This window comes from Akebia trifoliata, chromosome 12 (genome assembly GCF_017979445.1).
Source record: "Akebia trifoliata isolate Shusen 1 chromosome 12, ASM1797944v1, whole genome shotgun sequence".
In the NCBI taxonomy this organism is placed as follows: domain Eukaryota; kingdom Viridiplantae; phylum Streptophyta; class Magnoliopsida; order Ranunculales; family Lardizabalaceae; genus Akebia; species Akebia trifoliata.
Window position 1 is genome coordinate 1,454,407 of NC_141386.1, and position 23,603 is coordinate 1,478,009.

The 23,603-nt window shown below is 34.3% G+C and overlaps 2 protein-coding genes across 5 annotated transcripts; one reads left to right on the plus strand and one right to left on the minus strand.

Annotated features, from left to right (window-relative positions):
* Positions 1 to 1,056: 1,056 nt before the first annotated feature.
* Positions 1,057 to 8,285, minus strand: LOC147388511 (uncharacterized). The gene is made up of 10 exons (XM_086418551.1): positions 7,803 to 8,285; positions 7,398 to 7,492; positions 7,098 to 7,165; positions 6,956 to 6,999; positions 6,671 to 6,748; positions 6,425 to 6,578; positions 2,253 to 2,405; positions 2,018 to 2,128; positions 1,514 to 1,579; positions 1,057 to 1,419 (listed from the first exon to the last, which is right to left on the minus strand). The coding sequence occupies exons 1-10, from the start codon at positions 8,093 to 8,095 to the stop codon at positions 1,321 to 1,323; spliced, it is 1,161 nt and encodes a 386-aa protein (XP_086274677.1). The 5' UTR covers positions 8,096 to 8,285; the 3' UTR covers positions 1,057 to 1,320.
* An 8,787-nt stretch (positions 8,286 to 17,072) lies between these two features.
* Positions 17,073 to 22,377, plus strand: ABCI14 (trigalactosyldiacylglycerol 1). 4 transcript variants are annotated; one of them, XM_086418645.1, is made up of 4 exons: positions 17,087 to 17,229; positions 20,565 to 20,686; positions 20,789 to 20,887; positions 20,959 to 22,377. In XM_086418645.1, the coding sequence occupies exons 3-4, from the start codon at positions 20,847 to 20,849 to the stop codon at positions 21,986 to 21,988; spliced, it is 1,071 nt and encodes a 356-aa protein (XP_086274771.1). In that variant the 5' UTR covers positions 17,087 to 17,229; positions 20,565 to 20,686; positions 20,789 to 20,846; the 3' UTR covers positions 21,989 to 22,377. The 4 variants fall into 4 exon arrangements, with proteins under 4 accessions (XP_086274770.1, XP_086274771.1, XP_086274772.1 ...); XM_086418646.1 differs by having other exon boundaries at positions 17,101 to 17,229; positions 20,577 to 20,686; XM_086418644.1 differs by lacking the exon at positions 20,565 to 20,686 and having other exon boundaries at positions 17,073 to 17,229.
* The last annotated feature ends 1,226 nt before the right edge of the window (positions 22,378 to 23,603 follow it).

The window sequence follows — 23,603 nt, forward strand, 5'->3', positions numbered from 1 at the left end:
ACCCTCTTCTTTAAACATATAAGCAAAAACCCTTGATTTTTTCTCGTCAAACCCAATCAATCTTCAAGCTCTTCAACCTCATTTTCAATGACTTTAATCTCTCCTAGAAAATGCTTGATTTTCTATGATAATCTTTTACTTCCCAAAAAATTCATCTTTTTCTTGAGATTTGAAAGTTGAAGGAGAGAGAATCTTCAAGTTAAAGGCTTGAAAGTTAAAACTTTTACCATAAATATTGAGCATGACTAGTTTTGAGAAGGAATTTTTTGCTACTGGTTGAAAGGTGTTTGAGTCATTTTCATTAGTCTCTTAAAAGAGACCAATGCAAAGGAGCTTGAAAACATAGGTAACCTCTCTCCCTTTCTTTTTCACAATTGGAATCTTATTCTTTGCTTCTCTGGAAAAAAAAAACAAAAAAAAGTTCTCTTTTACAAATCTACCTTTCTTTGGGCTTGAAAAGAGGGCAAGGTTCTGTTTCTGGAGACCTATAATTAGATCTCAATTTTATTGAATATTTTCCTATTGTGGAACTTTTTTGCATGTATTGTGACTTGTGCGTAGCTTATTCTTATTCTACTACACATCAAGCTTTCTAGAATGGATTTTTTTAGAGATTCTATTGCCGCGCCAACTACTGCTAAGAGCGCACCTAATTCATATGAAATCACCAAAGAAATAGCACATATCTTAGGGTGCTCTTACTACGAGTTGATGTGACAATATAAACTTTCTTTTAAAGACTTAGAAAATGAATGGCCACTAGTTTGCCTTCTTGTCAACGAAGCTTCGAAAATGAGTCACCACTGTTTTGTTGTGTAGTCAACGAGGCGCTTTCTCAACCATTGATAAACACCACAAAGGATGCAGTCCCAAAATCTAGATATGGACCGTTATCGAGGTGGAAGAGAATCATTTCTAGTTTTCATTTTTTTTAATACAAAAATCCATAAACAGAAGATTTCCAGAAAATCCAGGAATAAATTAACTCAGACCCATTCATCTCATCAACTACAACATGTACAACAAACAAACAAACAAACAAATCCACAACCCAAATTACAAAGAAATGCAAATCCCATTTGTTTCAAATGGAAGCACAAGGTTGTCAGTGATAGGAAACCAACAAGTGAGTGAATGGGCATTTTACAGAATTCTGACATATAACAACAGGGGAGTTCAGGTTCCACAAAATAAGAAAGAAATATAGATAAACGAAAGAAAAATAAATAAATGAGAATCAGTCGAATTGGTAACTTAAAACAAGAAAAACCACCTCTAGTTGTACACATATCACGACCATGTCTATCTGAATAGAAAGTTTCATTCGTTTCTAGAGAGTGCAGCGGCAATCCAATCCGATGCAGATGTTTGAGTTTCCAACTCAAGATGTGAAGATAAAGACACAGGAGTTATTGCAACCTGTCGTACAACATGAAACAACAACAATCAGCCACTTAAAACAAAGGTTGAGGATGACAAGAGAAAAAAAAAGAAGAAGCTAATTTTCACTTACAAATCCATTTTCAAGAGCTCTGAAGTCTAAATCCTCGTCCACGTCTTCCCACTCCTTGTCCAAGAACTGCAAGTAAACAAATAACCACTGCTTAGGCTTTTCTTTTCTTTCTAGAGAGCTGCTATTGGCACCACAACTTTTACTTATTACACCCCAATTTCTTAAATTATTTATCTCCCTAATTAAAGATTAAAACACACCATTCAAACATTACAAAAGTTTGGTTCAAGTTATTATTTCAACATTACAAAGCATCATAACACACTGAAACAACTTCAACCGTTGTTAACAATTAGGACTAGGCCCATATAAAATCCTAAATCTAACAAATAGAAATCTTTAGAGAGAGAGAGAGTTTCTATTGGCAGCCCAAGTTTTACTTCTTCTCAGCCATTGACTTTTTTTAATTGGCTTGTAATAAGTAAAAGTTGGAGTGCCAATAGCAGCTCTCTTTTTCCATATAAGCAAATAGTCACTATTTACTGGCTCTGTAGCATTCTGTACCTCTTGACGGAAGTACTTTTTCACTCGTTGGGAATCAGCTTTTCCTGCAACCCCAACTGATTCCACTATCTCTAGATTCTTCCTCTGTGTAGTCAGACGGCGTGCTGCGCCCTGTGAAAAGCAAAAAGGGATTATTTGATCATTTCAAGGATGAACACTGAAAAAAACAACTTCTCAAATTCAACAACCAATAAGAAACTCTGGGCCATGCATGATACATGACGAGGGTACTTACAGCTGCAGAGGCGTCGCGGCCGAGCTGTGCAAGCTGAATGCCAAGGCTTTGTTGATTAGACATGAAATTCCCAGCAGAGGGGTGCCTATTTGCCGATACAGCAAGCCAGCTTGGCATAGACCTCCATAGACTCCGCTTTGTTACTTTGAAGCCCTGTGAAACACGACACAAGAAACTTGGGAAATTGGAAAAAGATTGATCCCAAAAACAAGTATGATGCCCTCCAAGATCAATTAAATATCAGAAGACATAGTGCAGTTTTTTATCAATTTGGTGTGCTAACTTAACGACATGGGCATGGCTTCCTGGGATAAACTAACTAAAATCATTTAGACATTCAAGAACACCAACAAAAAGTAGGACTATATAAATGAAAATTATGGGAAATTGCTTAATAGAATAACATTTAATAGAGATACCCAAATGGATGGTAACACAAATAATTGCCAGTTAGTTTTTCCTCTTATCTATCCAAGCAATATGGAAAAACAAAACATGGTTTAATAATGTTTTTTGGGTAATAAACACACACAAAAAAATTAAAAAATAACATGGGAGCCATGATTAAAAGACATTGTTTAAAGAATACAATGTGGTGTTTAACAAAAGGTGGTTACTAATTAAACAAAACTACTATATTGCTTTTAAACAAACAAAATGGTAAACCTTAGTTGCTAGCTAAACTCACTAAAGGGTATTTCTTTCAGAAAAGTTACCCTTTTTAGCAACTTTCTGAAGAGAAGAAATTCAAGCTTTTGTCTCCTCACATGCATTGATGACAGTAATATAAAGAACTTTGTTGCCACACCTTAGTACCCACAGTTGTAATGAAGTCTTTTGTTTGTCATTCCAATGTTTTATAGTGGATAAAAAAATACACAAAATCAATAAAAGAAAAACATTACAAGTTCTCAATGCAAATCAATCGACATTATATATGGTCAAGTCAGCTCACTGATATCCTGCCCTGGTTCTGTTAGGTGTCTTGTCTTTAATTGTGATCACATGGGTACCAATCAGGTGAAAAGCACATCATGAAACAATGATCGGAAGTTTCTGAAATCTTATTAAGGAATTTTTGCTCCCAGTAAGTTCAGAACTCACGGTCTTGCACTGCTTTTCATGAAACAGATTATAAATTCATCCTAAGCCCACAATTATGGAAACTTCATCTGCCTCAAATACGGAAGAAAGTTGTTGGGATCACACGACCACAAAATAAGACCTTGAATGTGTATATGTAAGTGATTTTTTCCCCTTTGCTAAGGTCAAGATGAATTGAAAACAAACAACTAAAAGAGTGGTTCCAACCCCAACAGAAAGGAAAAACCGAATCCCCCCCCCCCCCCCCCCCCCCCCAACACACACACCAAAAAAAAAAGAACCTTCAAAAGAATCTTGATTGAAGCTAGAGAGTGGAGACCCAAATTAATCTGGACATAAGCATCCATCAAGATCCCGACCATGAGTGTTCAAAACCCCATCTACTAAAAAAGCTTTGCCCAGATTAGTCTAAATCAAAAGTCCCATCCAAATTAGACATTCAAATGTATTTCCAGCTACTAAAACTAATAAAGGCAGATATAATGGACAAATCACCTTTGATGTTGTTATCTTTGGTGAAGCAAGAAGTCAATGTTTTCATGTTGCTCATCTATTCTCCTTTCTTTCCTACAACCCAATCATCAATATTGAAACAAAGAGATATGAAACGCCATTTCAGGTATTTTTAGAAGCCAATATCTTAGCCCAAAATTCAATCTATTTGCCAAATCAGTGAATCCAAGACAGTTGCCCATATTGCAAAATTTTTGCAAGATGACCAAATGGAGCTTTAAATGCGTACTGCAAGGACTAGCATCCTAATCTAGACCATCAGAAATTTAGCAAAATTATAGTGTCAGCATATGACAACTACCTTTGTATCTAACATGCAGGGAAAATCTCAGAACTCCTTCATGGAAATTGTAAAATCAGTTCACTGCGAAGACTTGGCATGAAAAGAGAAAAACCGAAGCAACAATGGTTTTCTTCACAAAGGCAGCACATGTTCAATAGAATCCTCTAGTTCATCAAAATCAAGGTGCCACCATGCGCCTACGTACTCTTTTTTTCAAATTGCATCATAAGATATGTAGCAGAAGCATTCCTCCATCATTGCCAACACCACGTCAGGACCTATGTCCCAAAAACCACTAAATGAACAAACAGAGAAGCCATTTCTTCTCAAAACTGAAAACTACCACTTTAGCCTCGTCGTCAAAGAAAGACCTTTATAACCACTTGTGTATTAAGATGAGAGGTAGTACTACAATTACAATTTACAAACTCCCCTCCAGAAGATACAACTTTTTCCACAACCCCATAAAATAATCTTTCCACCATTGATGGAAGAATCCCAACCAAGTCTTGGGGAAGAATGCATTTTTGAACACCTTCCTTCAAAGCATAAATGGAAGTTCAAAGCTCACTAGTCCCCATGGCCAGAAGGTCTTAGATAATATACATCTTCATAATTCAAAACAAATATCAAACCTTGAGGGAATTCCGATATTTCTAGTCAAGATAATCCTTCAAAAGGTAACTCTCACATGTGTCCCAGTCAAGGATGTTATCAACACATCATCTGAAACCAGTTACTTTTACAAACAGCACTTTGAGATCCATCAAATCTAGATGTGCACCTTCACAAAGCATGTGTTAATTTTTATTTTTTTTAAGTGTAACAATGTATATACTATATTATACATGTAAACATTAAAAAAAAAAACAGCCATTGAAGAGGATTCCCTACAATATATATACTCCGTCACCCCTGTTAACAAGACAATCTACCACTAACAACTCATCATGGCCATCATCAAAGCTTATCCCAAGAATTTGGCGTCTCTTAAACCAATCTTGTTCCTCCACTTAATTCTGTCTAAAGTCATGTCTTTTGTTAATTACTTAATCCAAGTGTGTTTTCATATTCAGTCTAAGAACTCCAACAGTAAGTAATTCAAAACCACTTAAAACAATTCAATTTGAACTCCTTGGAAAACAATAACATATTTAAAACTCAACAAACCAATATGAGCAGTCGAGCAGAGACAACTCCATAGTTCTGTTTTGAATTGATTCCCTCTCTTGTCTCATCAATTAACACTACATCATCTACAAACAACATACACCAGGGGACTAGCTCTTGCATATGAGTAGTTACTTTCATCTACAAACAGCTTAAACTAACATGGGATTAAAGTCAATCCTTGATGCAAAACAATTGACACAAAATTTCATTTCTCTCTCCACCATTTTTCACACACTAATCACAGATCTCTCATACATATCCTTAATTATGTTAATATACGCACTTGGAACATCTTTATTTCCCAACACTAGTTAAATTAAATTTGTAGATACTTTGTCATATGTTTTCTTTGAGTCAATAAAAATCATAGGAAGATTATTTCTATTCTTCGAACTTCTCCACCATCCTTCTAAGTAGAAAAATTATCTCGTTCTCGATGGTTGAACTCTTGGGCATAAAACCAATTACAATTTCCTCATGTGTGTGATTTTTTCCTATATTCCCTGAGAACTTATTCACTACTCATTTAATACATTTAAGCTATTTCATTCATATTATCTACCTCTACGTTCCACATTTCCCCCTTTATCAAAAGAATAACTTTTCTCCTTTTTTATTTCTTCACCTTATTATTTAGCATCCTAGGTCAACTAATTTGTTTGTTTTTGGAAGGTAATCAAGGGTTTTAAGCGGACCCCTAGCTGACAGAATATATTAAAGAAAAAGAAATTACAACCTTACATAGGTCTTGCCATTAGCATCCTCCCTAAGGATGCCTTCTAGTTCCTGAGGGAAATCATGAGGTAACAACTCATTATAGCTTACAAAATTGTGCAAAGATAGAAATCTGCATCTCTGTTGGGTTCTCTATAAATGAAACCAAATCATGAGTTAAATTTGCTTGATTATTAACAATGAAAATAGTGATATCACAGCATCAGAGAAAGAACATCCCCCAACAAAAAAGTTTTAGCATACATAAAGGAAGTAACAACTTGTCCATAATGCATTTAAGATGACATGGTAAAATCTATCTCTCTTTCACATAAGTCAATGCTTTCGAAAACACCCAAATCAAAATATTTGCAAAAAGACAAACCTTGTTTGTCAAAGGGGCGGTGGGAATTTCAATATCTAGGGAACAACTTTTGGGGAATAGCCCCTTATCGATGTCTCTTATGGCTGCATGTATCAATGGTAAACAGACACCAATTGCATCCTTGAAATCACTTTCACGGCTTTCATCCTTCTTCCTAGAAAAAAGAGTTAAACAGATTTCATCAAAGATATAAAAAGGGATACTAGAACAGACAAATACCTTAAACACAAGGAAGCCTCCACTCACCAGTTCAAAGAAATTGAAATAGATGGCACACCACATATCAACGCCTCTCTAGCTCCCGCAACAGCTCCTGAGTAGAAGCTGGCAGATTTTTTTAGGAAGAAAGTAGAGTTAGTTTTCAAATAATGGCAACAAATATGAAATAGAAGAAAACCAAGCTTACTCACCAAGCAATCATATTCAGGAGGGAGATCTTAACAGGACTATAGCCGTTTGCAAGATATGTGTTTATAAGTAACAAAATCCATGAAAAAACAGATGCTACAAAGAGAAATGCATTGTACTTACATGTGATGACCACAACTCGATCCCCTGTTAATTCCGCTGATTACCTAAGTATCAAAAGAAAAACTCACGAATCCATCACACAAGAAATGGAGGACAAATAGATAACTAAAACCTCTATGAAAAAAACATATAAAACCAATACCAGAACAGGCTTTGACCAAGTAAACAATGCCCCGGATAAAGCTAACGAGATACAATCCGCGGGCGTCCCTGATCGATGATTAAAAAAAAATCGAAACCAATTGCTATTAAAAACCATATAAATATTGCAAAAACCCGTATAGAATTACTTGTTTTTTAAGCATAAATATCCCTAAAAATAACAGAAACAGAACAACCATCTTGAAGGGGGGAAAAGGGTACAGGAAAAGGAAAAAAATTCAACCTTTTCATCATGATTGCATTTAAAAAATATATCATAAATGGAGAAATGTGGTCTTACCAGAAACTTCGAAAGCTGTGGCACCGCTAACTTCAGCAGAGCTTGCGACGAGTGTTTCGCCAAGAGTCACCGAGTGACCCGAAACGGATCTATTTCTGCACCAACCCAATAACAAATAATCAAATTGAATCAGAATTCCACTAATTTAAAATAAATAAATAGGGAGGGAGGGAGATGAGAACCCAATAAAAAAGACGCCAAGATAAAGAGAACCCAAAGATCATAGATTGAAAAAAAAAAGAACAAAATTTTTGAAAAAGTTGAAACCCTTATGGAAAACAGAACAAAAAACAATAATCAAATTGAATTAGAACTCCCAAAAAAAAAAAAAAAAACGAATATTTTTTTAAAGGAAGATAACCCAATAAAAAATAGACCAAAATAAAGAGAACCCAAGGAACCTACGATTGGGGAGCGCAGACATGAACGTCGAATTGGCCTTCTCGAACCAGAGCCTCAACAAGGAAAGTAAGCCCAGGGGACTCGATTCCATCCCCATTGGTCACAAGAACAACTGGTTTCGAGCAATCCTTCTTTGAATTTGTATCTACAACATCTGAAGGAGAAGAAGCAGCTTTGGAAGATTCTTCGGTGTTCTTCGATTGCTCTTCTTCGGAACCCTTTCTGTTAATTAAAACTTGTTGTAGATTAGAAACCAAAGATGGGGGTAACATGTTGTTCTTCACATAAGCCGTCATTGAAGTCCCCACAAAAAAAAAAATCAAAAAATATAAGTTTTGTTTCAGAAATTGAGAGAGGATGAGTGTGAGATGGGTTTCTATTAAAAAATCGAAAAACCCTAAAACTGGGAAGAAAGAGAAGAATCGCTGACAGAGAGAGATAGGGGAGGAAGGAAGGATAAAAATGTTCTGGGAGAGAATATGAATGTCTGAATTTTTTTTATTTTTTATGGGTAATTTCTTTAAACAACCCCTCCATGTTTTGGTCGATATTAGAGACACTCATGCATTTTCAATATGATGATATGCCCCTGGACCTAGGTTTCTATGAGAGACTTAATTTAAAGGACATAGGTACCCTCTATAACAAACCTTGATTTTCACCTAGAAAATGTGTTATTTTTCATGTTTTTAACCTCTTATTTGAACTATTTTTAACTTATTCAACCTCGTCTTTAATGTCACAAAGAAAATCCTTGATTTTCTATCCAAAAATTCATCTTTTCTACATCTCCAAAATCTTATTTTTTTTTCAAGGACTTCAAGTTGAAGGAGATATTATCTTAAGGTTGATTGATAGTTAAAAAATAATATAATAAAAATTATGAAAAAGATTTTTCATTTTTCTTAAACATATCCCTCCTCGTCTCTAATGTCTTTTAGGAAGTTTAAATTTTTCTATTTAAAAAAATCTATTATTTACTTCTCCAAAAATATCTTATTCTTGAGTTTTGATGGTTGCTGGATATAAAATCTTAAGGTTGAAGATGATGGTGAAAAAAAAAAAAAAAAAACTACCTTGAGATTGAAGATGATTGATTTTGGGGGAGAAAATCAACATGTTCCCGACATGGAGGAAGATGAGGGTATTTAGGTCATTTTATTTAGTGTTATTGAGAAAACCTTAGTCAAGTGAGGGCATGTCATCATTTTGAAGACATATGGGACATCTCTAATATTCAACAAAACATAGAGGGGCATTTCCAAAATAAACCTTTTTTCTTAAGGGTGTGGAAGGAGATGAATGAAAAGTCGCACGTATGGCATCTACTGTTTTAAGAGATCCCACGTGGCAAAAAAAGTTGACCCAATTAAGGGAACGTGACGAGCGCAAACAACAACCAAATAAGGCGAGTCCAGTCTATATATATTATACATCAACGAAGAGATTAGATCCTCTACTCCTCCAATCACTTAGCTCCACGTGTCATATTAGAAAAGTTTGGTGGGAGTGGATCTCCTGTTATGTCGATGGATTGTGTCCCAACCAGGATCATTTGGGTCCCTTCGATTAGACTTATTTCGAATTTGATAAAAAGTTAACTTTTCATGTGATCTGAGACTGAATATAAGATTAATCAACGAATGTTTTAGAAATCTAACCTATTAATGAATAAAAAATTTGTCAAATTGCTGGTCGGACCCTGGTTCAATTTTGTTGGACTGATTTGCATTTTTTTTGTGAAATTAGAATATCTTTTTTTTTTCTCTTCCTAAATTGCTTTAAATTATTTTCATACAAAAAGATATAACGTGCCATCATCATCATCATCATAATAATAATAAATTCAATCGGACTAATTGTCTGAAATAAAAGATAAAGAATGAGAAACATTTTCTTTACTTAGTAAATATCTTAAGTCTTGTTAAGGGTTGTTTTTCTTAAGTAGATTACCACAGTAGCAAGGCAACACCACAGCCCTCAATGATGTTTCATTCTGAAAAATCTTATACATTAGGGCTACTTTGAGTTGGGGTAGAATAAAGATTATCGGCCATTGTCCGGAAACTTAAGCTATTTTGACTATTTTAATCTAATGAAACATTGACTTCAAATTGAATATATATATATATATATGGGCGATTCAAGGGCCACATGTAAAAACATATTAAAAATCAATGGTTTTTCAAAATATGGGTTAGAGATTTTGAATTAAGCTGATTTTTTGCAAGGATGGTCACTATGATGAGAAGATCATCTTCATAAAAAATCAGCTCAATTAGAAACTTCTAAATCCATCAAAAGTGATTTACAAATTATTGATAAAAATTGGTAAAAAATCGACGGTTCACATTCTAAATCACTTTTAATGGAGTTAGAAGTTTCAGATTTGACTGATTTTTTTTTTTTTTTCGGATGATCTTCCCATCATAGAGATCATCCTCACAAAAAATCAGCTCAATCCGAAATTTCTAACCCATATTTTAAAATTTTATTAATGTTACATTGTTTTTACATATGTTTTCTCATATGTCCCTTGAACCAGACCTTATATATATGATTAATTGTACATGAAAAGCACCTTGTCGAAACCTACTATTGACTAGATTGTTTCCCATAAATAAATACATGTTAGTAAATCTTTACATAAGAATCAGACACTAATTAGTAGTTATCTGGTTACTTTGATTACATCTGAGTTTTTTTTTTATGGGTAAATTGGACTTGAACTCACGACCTCAAAATTGTTTTGTAATGTATCAAACCAACTAGGGCAGAGTTAGTAAGGAGTTGGTGGAGACACTCCTATATTTTCAACTAATTACATGCCCCGTTTGTCCCCACTCTGTCACCTTTCTCTCCCCATTTGCCCCCACACCCTCACCTCCCCCTTTTCAATTTTTTGTTGATGACATTGCCTCTTGATTGGACCTTCTCATGTACTAATTGTAAATGACTTAAATATCATTTGTTTCAATTTTTAATAAAAAAATCTCAGAATTTCACCCTAAAATCATTCATCTTCAAGTTCTTCAACTAGACAACCAACCATAGTTTGCCCCACAACAAGAAAATCTTGGCTCCGCTCTTGAAACCAACTAAACTATGGGTATATGACCAAAACTTTGATTACATTTGAGTTGATTTTGGAGATTGTCCATTTAATCCATTATTTCATTGCAAAACTCAAATGATTAGTACCTACTTTTTGGTCAATATAATCATTATAATGAAAATAATTCCTTTTATATGACCAGATCCCCAAACATGCATAAGTGTGAACACAATCAATTAAATCACAATAAGTCACACACTGACCGTATTTACATTTACGCGGTTTATACAACTTTATATCCCATGGGAACCCATTTGTCATGGAAAGCATCTCAGTCAATTGTTGAAAATGAAACCTCCAATGTAATTGTAATCAAGAAAAAATCTTCATTCTTTATTATTTATTGTGATTAGATTGTCAACTAATAGATTATAAAAATGTGGATAGGGACATGAAGAGTAATGAAAAGAAACTTGTAGATTCAAAATTTTGTATTATCTTGAAATCTATTCTTTTTGGTTGAGATGTTTATCTTAAGTGCATTTGGTGTACCTATAACATAACCTCTTCGACATCCAAATTAAATAAATAAATAAATTGATAAAATAATAGTGTAAGGAATATAAAAAACATATATATTGGTGTCTTCATCCTTATATTTATAAGGTAAACCCCTACGATGTTCCATAATCTAATTATTATTTTTTATTTTAGTCATTTTAATAAGTATATCTTAATTAAGAATGTACATACAAGATTCTTTCCTTATTCAATCATTCTTTTTTAAGATCTTTTCCAATTAAAAATTAAATTATTTTTCATCATGCAAAATCCTTAATTTTTAGGGATTAGAACTACTTGAGTCATTTTTTCACGATGGCTTGCCCTTTCATCTTCCTCCGATCATACAAACCTTTAGCCCATGATTAAGACTTCGATAAAATTGATCAAATTTTTCTAACCACTCAGACTTGGATGAGTTGGATCAGATTTTTCGTGTTTACGTAGATCCCTAAGTGCCACGTATCATTCCCTAGTGCCTTAAAAAAAAAATAAAAAAAAAAAATCTCCACAAAACTCATAAAACAATACACAATCTTCATCGTTGACTATTTTAATCTAATGAAACATTGACTTCATTATATTATATTATATTATATATATATATATATACATATATGGGTCCTGTTCAGCAACAAATATTTTGACAAACATTTTGGCAAAACATTTTTCAAAACATGGGTTAGAGGTTTTGGAATGGGCTGATTTTTGGTGAGGATGATCTCTATGGTGAGGAGATCATCCTCACCAAAAATCAGCCCATTCCAAAACTTCTAGTCCCAGTTTACAAGTTGAAAAATCGTGGACCGTCCATTTTTTGTAAATCATTTTTGATGGGGTTAGAAGTTTTGGAATGGGCTGATTTTTTATGATGATGATCTCCTTACCATAGATATCATCCTCACCAAAAATCAGCCCATTCCAAAACCTCTAACCCATGTTTTGAAAATTGTTTGTTGTTGAACATTTCCTATATAAGGGTCACGTTCAATAGCTAACTTTTTGGCAAAACATTTTTCAAAACATGAGTTAAAAGTTTTGGAATGGACTGATTTTTGGTGAGGATGATTTCTACAGTGAGGAGATCATCATCACCAAAAATCAGCCCATTCCAAAACTTCTAATCCCATCAAAAATAGTTTACAAAAAATGGATGGTCCACGATTATTCAACTTGTAAACATAGGTTAGAAGTTTTGGAATGGGCTGATTTTTGGTGAGGATGATCTCCTCACCGTAGAGATCATCCTCACCAAAAATCAGCCCATTCCAAAACTTCTAACTCATGTTTTGAAAAATGTTTTGCCAACAAGTTTGCCAAAAAGTTTGCCCTTGAACGGGATATATATATATATATATATATATATATATATATATATATATATATATATATATATATATTAATTGTACATGAAAAGCACTTTGTTGAAACCTATTATTGACTAGATTGTTTCCCATAAATAAATACATGTTAGTAAATCTTTACATCTGAAGAATCGGACACTAATTAGTAACTATCTAGTTACGTTGATTACATCTGAGTTTTTTTATTTATTATTATTATTATTTTTTTTTTATGGGTAAATTGGACTTGAACTCACGACCTCAAAATTATTTTGCAATGTATCAAACCAACCACGACAGAGTTAGTAAGGAGTTGGTGGAGACACCCTTATATTTTCAACTAATTACATGCCCCATTCAGCCCCACTCTGTCACCTTTCTCTTCCCATTTGCCCCCACACCCTCACCTCCCTCGAATTTTTGCTCCCCCCCTTTTCAATTTTTTGTTGATGACATTGCCTCTTGAGTGGACCTTCTCATATACTAATTGGAAATGACTTAAATATCATTTGCTTCAACTTTTAATAAAAAAAACCTCGGAATTTCTCCTTAAAATCATTCATCTTCAAGTTCTTCAACTAGACAACTAGCCATAGTTTGCCCCCACAACAAGAAAATCTTGGCTCCGCTCCTAAAACCAACTAAACTATGGGTACATGACCAAAACTTTGATTACATTTGAGTTGATTTTGGAGAGTGTCCATTTAATCCATTATTTCATCGCAAAACTCAAATGATTAGTAACTACTTTTTGGTCAATATAATCATTATAATGAAAATAATTCCCTTTATATGATCAGATCCCCAAACATGCATGAGTGTGAACACAATCAATTAAATCACAATAAGTCTGACGTATTTACATTTACGCGATTTATTCAACTTTATATCCCATGGGAACCCATTTATCATGGAAATCATCTCAGTCAATTGTTGGAAATGAAACCTCCAATGTGATTGTAATCTAGAAAAAATCTTCATTCTTTATCATTTATTGTGATTAAATTGTCAACTAGTAGATTATAAAATTATGGATAGGGACATGAAGAGTAATGAAAAGAAACTTGTAGATTTAAAATTTTGTATTACCTTGAGATCTGTTCTTTTATCTTATGTGCATTTTGTGTACCTATTACATAACATCTTCGACATCTAAATTAAATAAAAAAAATGGATAAAATAATAGTGTAAGAAGTATAAAAAACACATATATTGGTGTCTTTGTCCCTATATTTATAAGGTAAACTCCTATAATGTTCCTTAATCTAATTATCATTTTTTATTTTAGTCATTTTAATAAGCATATCTTAATTAAGAATGTACATAATCAAGATTCTTTCCTTATTCAATCGTTCTTTTTAAATATATATTTCAATTAAAAATTAAATTATTTTTCATCATGCAAAATCCTTAATTTTTAAGGATTAGAGTTAATTGAGTCATTTTTCCACGATGGCTTGCCCTTTCATCTTCCTCCGATCATACAAACCTTTAGCCCATGATTGAGATTTCGATAAAATTGACCAAGTTTTTCTAACCACTCAGACTTGGATGAGTTGGTTCATATTTTTAGTATTTACTCAGATCCCTAAGTGCCACGTATCATTCCCTAGTGCCTTACCAAAAAAATATCTCCACAAAACTCATAAAACAATACACAATCTTCATCGTTGTATAACAAAAACCCGTTCTAGATATTTGTTTCAAGGACATGTGATGTATCATCATGATACATAATTTATCATGATAGTTGAATTTCAAGCTTAAATAAAACGATATCGTGGCTGTTTACAAATTGCTCTTTCACAAGTCTATAGATCATGACTTGTAAATTACAAGGTACAATTTACATGGCATATATCGTGTGGATCCATTCTATTTGAAGATTTTTTTTTTTCAAGCTACCAACTATTGTCGGTGAGGTTTTGAGTGAGTAATTCATGTAGGGCTATAAATGACCAATTATTAAATAGGTTGAAAAATCATAGTTCAAATCCAACTTATCTATTGTCATAGAAAATTGATATATATCCAAGTCTAACCCACCTACATTCAAGCCAATTTTCAATTTTCTCAATCACAAACAATTAAAATACATTTATTATTTTATTTTCCGTAAAAAAAAAAAAAATAGTATTTTTGTACTTGTGAAGGGATATGCTATAAGGACTTTTCTAGTCTCGATCCACGGTTGAGGCTCTCCATCAAAATGATGGTTAGGATTTGAGGAAAAACATAGATTTCTTAGAGATCAATACCAACCTTTTGGGGATTAATACACTATTTTTCTGGGGATAAATACACTATTTTATTGAAAAAATCTTAGGCTCTGCTTGGTACACTACAAATCGTTTACATTTTTAATGCAAATGATTTATGATGAATGATTTAATATTGCCTGGTAATCATTGGGAAATCTCTTGAGAATATTTATATTTTTTTATGATTGGTTGATATTTGCAATAAAGGAATTCATTGTGATTTTGCAATTGATTTACGATATTTTTTGTGGCGTAAATCATTTGTTGGAATTTCTTAAGAATTTAGGTGACCCGTGGAAATTTTGTTGCAATGCAAATCATTTTCGTGTAACCAAGCACTGGTAAAATTGATTTTAGAAAATTATTTGCATTTGCAAATGATCTGCGGCACACCCAATAGGGCCCTAATGTCATTTTTTTAAATCTATTCATGGTGCACCGATCAAAAACTTTACCTTGAACAAAGAAAAAAATAATAAATCGAGTCGATTTCCAAGCGGGGATGGTTTTAATCCTATAATTAAATACATGGCACGAAAACGGGATATAACATTGTTTTAGGGCTTTCCTTGCAGAAAATTCTATAATCAAAAGGGTAGCTGGCATGAAAAACATGAAGAAATGTTCTTGTCCTGACATTTAGACTCAAGAGACTTGGAACAAATAACTCAATCAACTACATCTCTTGTTGATGGGGGTGACTTCTTGAAAACATTAATAGTAAAATTAACACACTCGATGACGATGGCTTAGTTTTGCCCTTCATATCTTTTACATTTTTCATTCATCATCACTTGGATTTGCGAGGTTTGAAGTCTAAAGGGAAATTCAAACATTATATAAGGATGCCTTCTCTAGTGTGTCGGGGGTATATGTTTTGAAATCCTTTTTGACATTTGAAGGATTATGTTCTTGGTATCTGAAAATCTTAATAGTCTCAGTTCTATTGGATTATGATTTGAACTCCAACACTATTTGTCGAAATAATCACTCACGGGGAGTTAGCTAAGATGGTAAGACGCAACTAGGTGTGCTCCCTAGGTTGTGCCTTCGATTCTCAATATGCCCCTCTACAGAAATGTGGAAGATTACTTGTCATAACATGTGCCCAGTGGGTTGGTGTGTGTCGCCCCAAGTAGACTAGTCTCACCTAAGATGGGGATACTCCCTGGGTTAAAAAAAAAAATTGTCGAAATAATCAAGTAAGACGAGCAAATCAAATGTTGTTTTTATTTTTGGTGGGGGGTGGGGAGAGAGATAAGGTAGAACATGGGTCGAGTGGGTATTATATCTTTATTGTCACTACATCAACACTGATAATAACCATTGGATTCATTGGAATCAAGGGTCAAGAATTGGTCTGAACGCATGAGTCAAATTCCAATAGTCTACGGATCTCGACCCTTTTGTTTTTTAACAAATCATCCCCCTCCTACTTAAAATACTTTTCAATAAATACAAAGACATCACCCTCTATCAATTAAACCTAATAAAGTTTTTATTGACACTCGAAGAATTTCTAAGGGTCTTTATAGTTTTAAGGGCATCTTTAAAAGTTAAAAAAATAAATTGTTTTGGGCATATTGTGTTAAAATAAAAAAAAAATTTAAGTGTTTTTCTCTAACTTTGGCCCCCCTAGAAGTGAGTGGAGTGTCAATATAACTTCTCTAAACCTAAAGGATAGTGTTAAAAGTATTCAAATTATTATTAAGGGCATCCCGACACGATCGTCAAATTATTTTATCTTATATGAGTTAAAAAATTTTAAGATTGAACTGATTTTTTGTGAGGATAATCTCTAGGGTGAGGAGATCATCCTTACAAAAAAATCAGCCCATTTCGAAATATCTAATCCCATTAAAACAAGTTGAAGAATCATAAATTACTTTTTTTTTTTTTTAATTCATTTTTTATAGGGTAAGAAGTTTCCGAATAGGCTGTTTTTTCCGAAACTTTTAACCCGTATAAGACAGACAAATTGGCTATGGTGTGGGGGTGTGCCCTTGGTAATAATTAGGGTGTCTTTAACACTATCCAAACCAAAAAGCCCTCCCGGCAACATCACCTCTTTCAATGCGTCTCTTCCAAAGTCCAAACCATCTGTTCTCCACCTCTCCTGCAACTACACCTCTCTCTCTCTCTCTCTAGTGTTTGCGAGCGATCTTACACCACTATCTCTCGGACAGTGAAAACTCGGACTGCGAAAATAGGTACGGCATCTCTCTCTCTCTCGCGCGCGTCTTTCACCAACGAAACCCTAGATCTAACCCACGGAATTTCTCACTATCTTATCACTGCTCTTTGTGTTAATTCTAGTTTTTTTCTTGGATGGATTTTAAGGTTTTTTGCAGATGTTATACCTTAGCTCTGATAATTCAAATCAGACATTTTCGACACATTTTATTCCTCCTGTTGGGACTTGCATTTGTTACACAAATTCAGTTCAGATTAAATCTACAATATAGAGATAATGTGCTTTGATAAGTTGGTCCAGTGTAAAATCAAATAAAATACGAAAATTTTGTAACAATCTACTAAAACAATTGAATGTAAGTAAGAAAATCCCCTATATTTACAAACTTTGGAATCAATTCTTAAAATTTTCTATCATTTAGGGATGTGGGTGTGCATCTTCTAAAATATTAATGAGATTTACTTTGATTAAAAAAAATTAGATTTATCAATTTGATTAAGAAAAAAGAAAAAAAATTGTGTTAGAGGGCGGGGCGGGGTAGGACCTGATCAGATTTTAGAAATACCATTAGGGGTGGGGATGGGTTAAAAATTTCATACCTGAGATGGGGTTGGGGCGGGCTCAGTGTGAACAAAATTAATGGGGGCCCGGTTAAGCTAAACCCGCCCCGTTGCTATGACCATATGAGCCAAATTTTCGATTATTACGGTCATCTGTGATTAAAACAACTTAGACTAGATTGACTCGTGTTCCTACTCCCTGTTTGTAGTCCTACGTGTACGGGCCTCAACGACGTTTCATTATGAAAAATCCTACACTTTAGGGGCTACTTCAAGTTGGGTAGAATATAGATTATCGGCCATCCTCAAGAAACTTGACCTATTTTGACTATTTTAATCTAATGAAACATTGACTTCAAATTGGGAAAAAATGATTAATTATGCATGAAAAGCACATTGTTGAAACCTACTATTGGCTAAACCGTTTCTCATAAATAAACATATTAGTAAATCCTTACATCTGGAGAATTAATCAGTCACTGAGTGGCTATCTGGTTACTTTGATTACATCTGAGTTTTTTTTTATTTTTGTTTTAATGGGTAAATTGGACTTGAACTCACGACCTCAAAGTTGTTTTGCAATGTTTCAAACCAACTGAACTATGGGTATAAGCCCAAAACTTTGATTACATTTGAATTGATTATGGAGAGATTAGGAAAGAATGACTATCCATTTAATCCATTATTTCATGCCCAAAATTCAAATGATTAGTTACTACTTTTTGGTCAATTTAATCATTATAATGGAAAAAATTCCTGTATGATTGGATCACCAAACATGTATAAGTGTGACAAATCACAATAAGTCACACACTGATGGTTGATACAACTTTATATCCCATGGGAACCCATTTATCATGGAAATCAACTCAGCCAATCGTAGAAGATGGAACCTCCAATGTGATTGTAGTCTAGAAAAGTTTTTCATTCTTTGTCATTTATTGTGATTAGATTGTCAACTAATGGGACATAAAATTATGGACTGGGACATGGAGCATAATGAAAAGAAACTTGTAAATATTATCTTGAGATTTGTTCTTCTTGGTTGAGATCTTTGCCTCCTGTGCACTTGGGTGTGCCTGCAACACAACCTCTCTGACGTCCAAGTCAGATGAATAGAAAAAATGACAAAGTAACAATGTAGAGGGTATAAAAAACATACTTATTGGTCTCTCTGTCCCTATATTTATAGGGGAAACCCCTAGGATTTTTCTTGATCTGATCACCAATTTTTGTTTTTATCCATTTTAACAAGTAGATCTTTATTAAGAATGTATCTAATTAAGATTCTTTCTTTGTTCAATCATTCTTTTTTAGGATATTTTCCAATTAGAAATTCAACCATTTTTGTATCATGCCAAATCCTTGATTTTTAAGAATTTGGGCTTATTTGAGTCATTTTGCCATTGCTGTTTTGCCCTTTCATCTTCCCCCGACCATTCGAACCTTTAGCCCATGGTGGGTACTTTGACCGAATCAATCGAGCTTTTCTAACCACTTAGACTTGGATGAGTTGGTTCAGATTTATAGGTTTTAATTGGATCTCTAAGTGCCACGTTTCATCCTTACCGCCTTTAAAAAAAAATATGCTCCACAAAACTTATAAATAAACACACAATCTTCATCATTGTATTACAAAACCCCTTCTCAATGTTTGTTTTGGGGACGTGATGTATTGTCATGATAGTTGAATTTCATGTTTAAATAAAGCGATAACATGGTTGTTTATGAATTGCTATTCTACAAGTCCACAGATCATGACATGTAAATTATAAGGTACAATTTACATAGCATCATGTGGATCCATACTCTTGGAGGTTTTTTCCTAGCTACCAGCTTTACATGTGGCATGCTATGTTGAACAATATTGTCGGTGTGGTTTTGAGTCAGTAGGCGATGTAGGGCTATAAATGACCCATTGTTAAATAGGTTTAAAAATCATTGTTCAAATCCAACCTATCTAATGTGCATAGGAAAATGATAAATATCCAAGTCAAACCCACATTCAAGCCTATTTTGAATGGACCAACCATACTTGACCCATAATAGATAGTTAAAAAAATAAATACATCCACATCTAATGCTTGGATCATGTGTTTATCCATCAGTCATTTTTATGAGTTACTTGATCATGACTTTACACAAGTACACACAAACAAATAACATTCTCCACAATGTTGTTTTCTCAAACAGAAAGAATTAAAATGCATTTATTATTCTGGTTTTAGTATATTTTTGTATTTTTGAAGTGATATCTTATAAGGACTTTTCTAGTCTTGATCCACGGTTGAGGTTTTCCTTAAAAATGATGGTTAGGATTTGAGGAAAAACACAGATTTCTTAGAGATCAGCTTCTAGGGATTAATACACTATTTTCTGGGGATACATTTTTATCAGAAATCCCTGACATCCCAATGATCGCATTGATAGAGTCTCAACCCGTTGGTTCAGGCATTTTCTTTTCTATAAACATAAAAAATTTTAGGCCCTGCTTGGTACACTGCAAATCGTTTGCATTTGCAAATGTTTTGCAATGCAAATGGTTTGTGATGAATGATTTATTATTGTTAGGTAACCATAGGGAAATCTCCTGTGAATCTTTTTTTGTGATTGGTTGGTCTTTGCAATTGTCATTGTGATTTTACAATTGATTTGCGGTACTTTTTGTGCCACAAACATTTTTGGAAATTTCTTAAGAATTCAGGTGATCCATGCTAATCATTTTCATTATGTAAACAAGCACCGGTAAAATTTATTTTAGAAAATTATTTGATTTGCTAATGATTTGCAGCATACAAAGCAGGGCCTTAATGTCATTTTGTTAAAAGTATTCATGGTGCAATGATCAAATACTTTACCTTGAACAAAGACAAAATAATAAATGAATTTCAAGAGTATATTTGGAAAATCAAGGTAACAAGCCTCTCCACCCATTTAGTATTTGGATACAAAATGGGCCTAAACATTTACCCAACCCAAAGTTTCACTGGGATTTTGCCAATGTTTCTTCTGCAGATGCTAAAGCTGTCAAGTTTTGTTAAGGGAGATGAGCGGAAGCTGAGTATTGGCAACCATGGAATCCATTTCTCTTCTTCTCCCGGCTTCTCTCTTCAGGTCTCTCTCTCTCTTACTGTTGTTTTTGCTCAATTGTTCCCCAAATCTAATAAAGCCATGAATTTTTGCAGAAAAAACCCAAATCGAACAGTCCATAAGAGGAGAATTGAAGTCCCAAATCTGTTTCGACTCACCAATGGACTCGTCTCCCAAGGTGAAACCTTTGCCCGAAACTGTAATTTTCACAAACCCATCCGCCACACCCAAAAACTCTTCGCAACACCCAATTCCAATGATGGTCGTCCCCTCCCCAGCCTTCTTGACGAAATCCCAAACAAAAACCACTCTCCCAAACCCGAAACCGTTTCCCTCCTGAGCAAATGGACTCCACCCAAGTCTCTTTGGAGAGGACTCTCAGCTTTAATCCTGGCTGGACAAGTAATTACCAGAATTCTAAAGGGCAAAATCCATCGAAAGAACACCCTTCAACAGCTTGAAAGGGTTGGACCCAGATCAGTGGGTGTCTGTATCTTGACATCTTCTTTTGTGGGTATGGCTTTTACAATCCAATTTGTTAGAGAATTTACAAGATTGGGGTTAAATAGGTCTGTTGGTGGTGTTTTAGCTCTAGCTTTTGCTAGAGAATTAAGTCCTGTGATCACATCTATCGTCATTGCGGGGCGTATAGGTAGCGCATTTGCAGCCGAGTTAGGTACAATGCAGGTTTCGGAGCAAACCGACACGTTGAGAGTACTCGGGACTAACCCCGTAGATTACCTTGTCACACCAAGAGTTTTCGCTTGTTGTTTTGCTCTCCCGATTTTGACTCTTATATGTTTCTCAATTGGGATGGCTTCCAGTGGTCTCCTCGCTGATGCGGTCTATGGTGTGAGCATCAATATTATATTGGATTCGGCTCAAAGAGCCCTTAGGCCTTGGGATATAATAAGTGCGATGATTAAGTCATACGTGTTTGGTGGGATTATTGCTATAGTGAGTTGTGCGTGGGGAGTTACGACTCTTGGGGGTGCAAAAGGTGTGGGTGAGTCCACAACTTCGGCAGTGGTGATATCTCTTGTTGGTATATTTGTTGCCGATTTCTTCCTCTCCTATTTGTTCTTTCAGGGTGCCGGAGATTCACTCAAGTATTGTATGAGTTAGTTGTTCTCATTATTAGCAAGTTTGTGATGTTTGATAATAGTTCCCATGTTGTTCTTATAATGGATGGTGTTTAGTTTTCTTGGAGGGTTTTTGGGAGAAAGTAAGAATTTTTTTCTATGTAGGATTGATGGATATGTATCATTTCAATTAATTTAAGTCAAATTCTATTTGGCTGCCAAAAGAGTTAATGGATTGTAGTAGAGACTGATTTTATTGGGGCTAGTGTCAGTGCATAATGTCTTCTGGATCTTGCAACCTGGCCCTCGGACTATTACAAGAAGATCTAAACTTGGAAATCAATGAGCATTCCTTGTATACAAAGAAGGAAATTTGGATGAAACTCTTTGGTGAATCTTACTTCTTAATTTTCAATATTTTCTTTTTGTACTCTTTGAAGTGTAGTGCATGAATTGGAATATCTGATACTTGTTTGGATTATCACTTAAAAAAATTGGCAGAAAGGAAACCATTGTGCCCCTCTTATTTCTATGCACACCAAGAATAATATCACCAAGTTATCTATGGTTTCATTGGTCCCACATTTGCATATGTATAAATAGATATATGTAGATCATTACATCTTGCCAATCAAAGTTGTTGAAAATGGAATCGTTGACATATATAATATTATTTCGTTTGTGCTTGTGCTGTAAAAAGTATAATAATGAAGCTTGAATTACAAGGATATAAGTAAAGGGCCAACAAGTAGATGGTCCTCTTCATGCTTTTGGGCATAATTTGAGATAACATGAAGATGGTCCCCTCCTCCTGTTGGGTTGATCAAAATCAACATGGATGCATCTCTTTCCAATTAGCGTGCAGACTTTGGGTTAGTAATAAGAGAGATCTTTTATAGTTTGCTCTTGCGGGCCTCATATTAAGTACGACATTGATGCTTAATTTATATTTTATTTATTTATTTATGGAGTGATTGAGTGTATGGTGAAGAATCAACTTGGGCTTGTTAGCTGCAGAGTAAAGATGAATTGATAGCCTCACTTAGACATGTAATATTGTATTGGGTTGTGTCAATTATGTTATAGTGATACTTGTTTTGTAGAAGATGCCAATGTCACTTTTTCTCTTTGTGATGGAATATAACCACCTAATTTTAATTGAATAATGGCGGATGTGCAAGTGTTGCAGACGTTCCTTTCTTTGCAAGTCGGGGGTTTCTTTCAAAATTTTATAGACAATTTGTTTATATTTGTGCGTGCAAACGTGATATATACATAACCCAGTGTTTGAGTTATTTATCTGTATATATGTTTACGATGTTATGTTCTTTGGATGGTTATGGCCTTTCTAACTGCAATGGTGTTTGAATTATTAACAGTGGTGCTAGTCTGCGGTGTTGCACTACTATGTATGTATAATGGGTGAAATGATCTTGATGCCTCCAACTTAAATTAATTTCCACAATTCTTTGGTGATTTATATAGGAATTGGTGTGGCATTAACAACAGTTGGCGTGGCAATAGTAACTCTCTTTAATAATCAGTAAAATTCGACTGTTAAGAGATTGGGTCGATCTAGGACCAATCCAGGAAGAATTGGATCGGATCTGGAACTGATCTGATAAGGACCGGATTGAACCCTTATTGGATCTCAACAT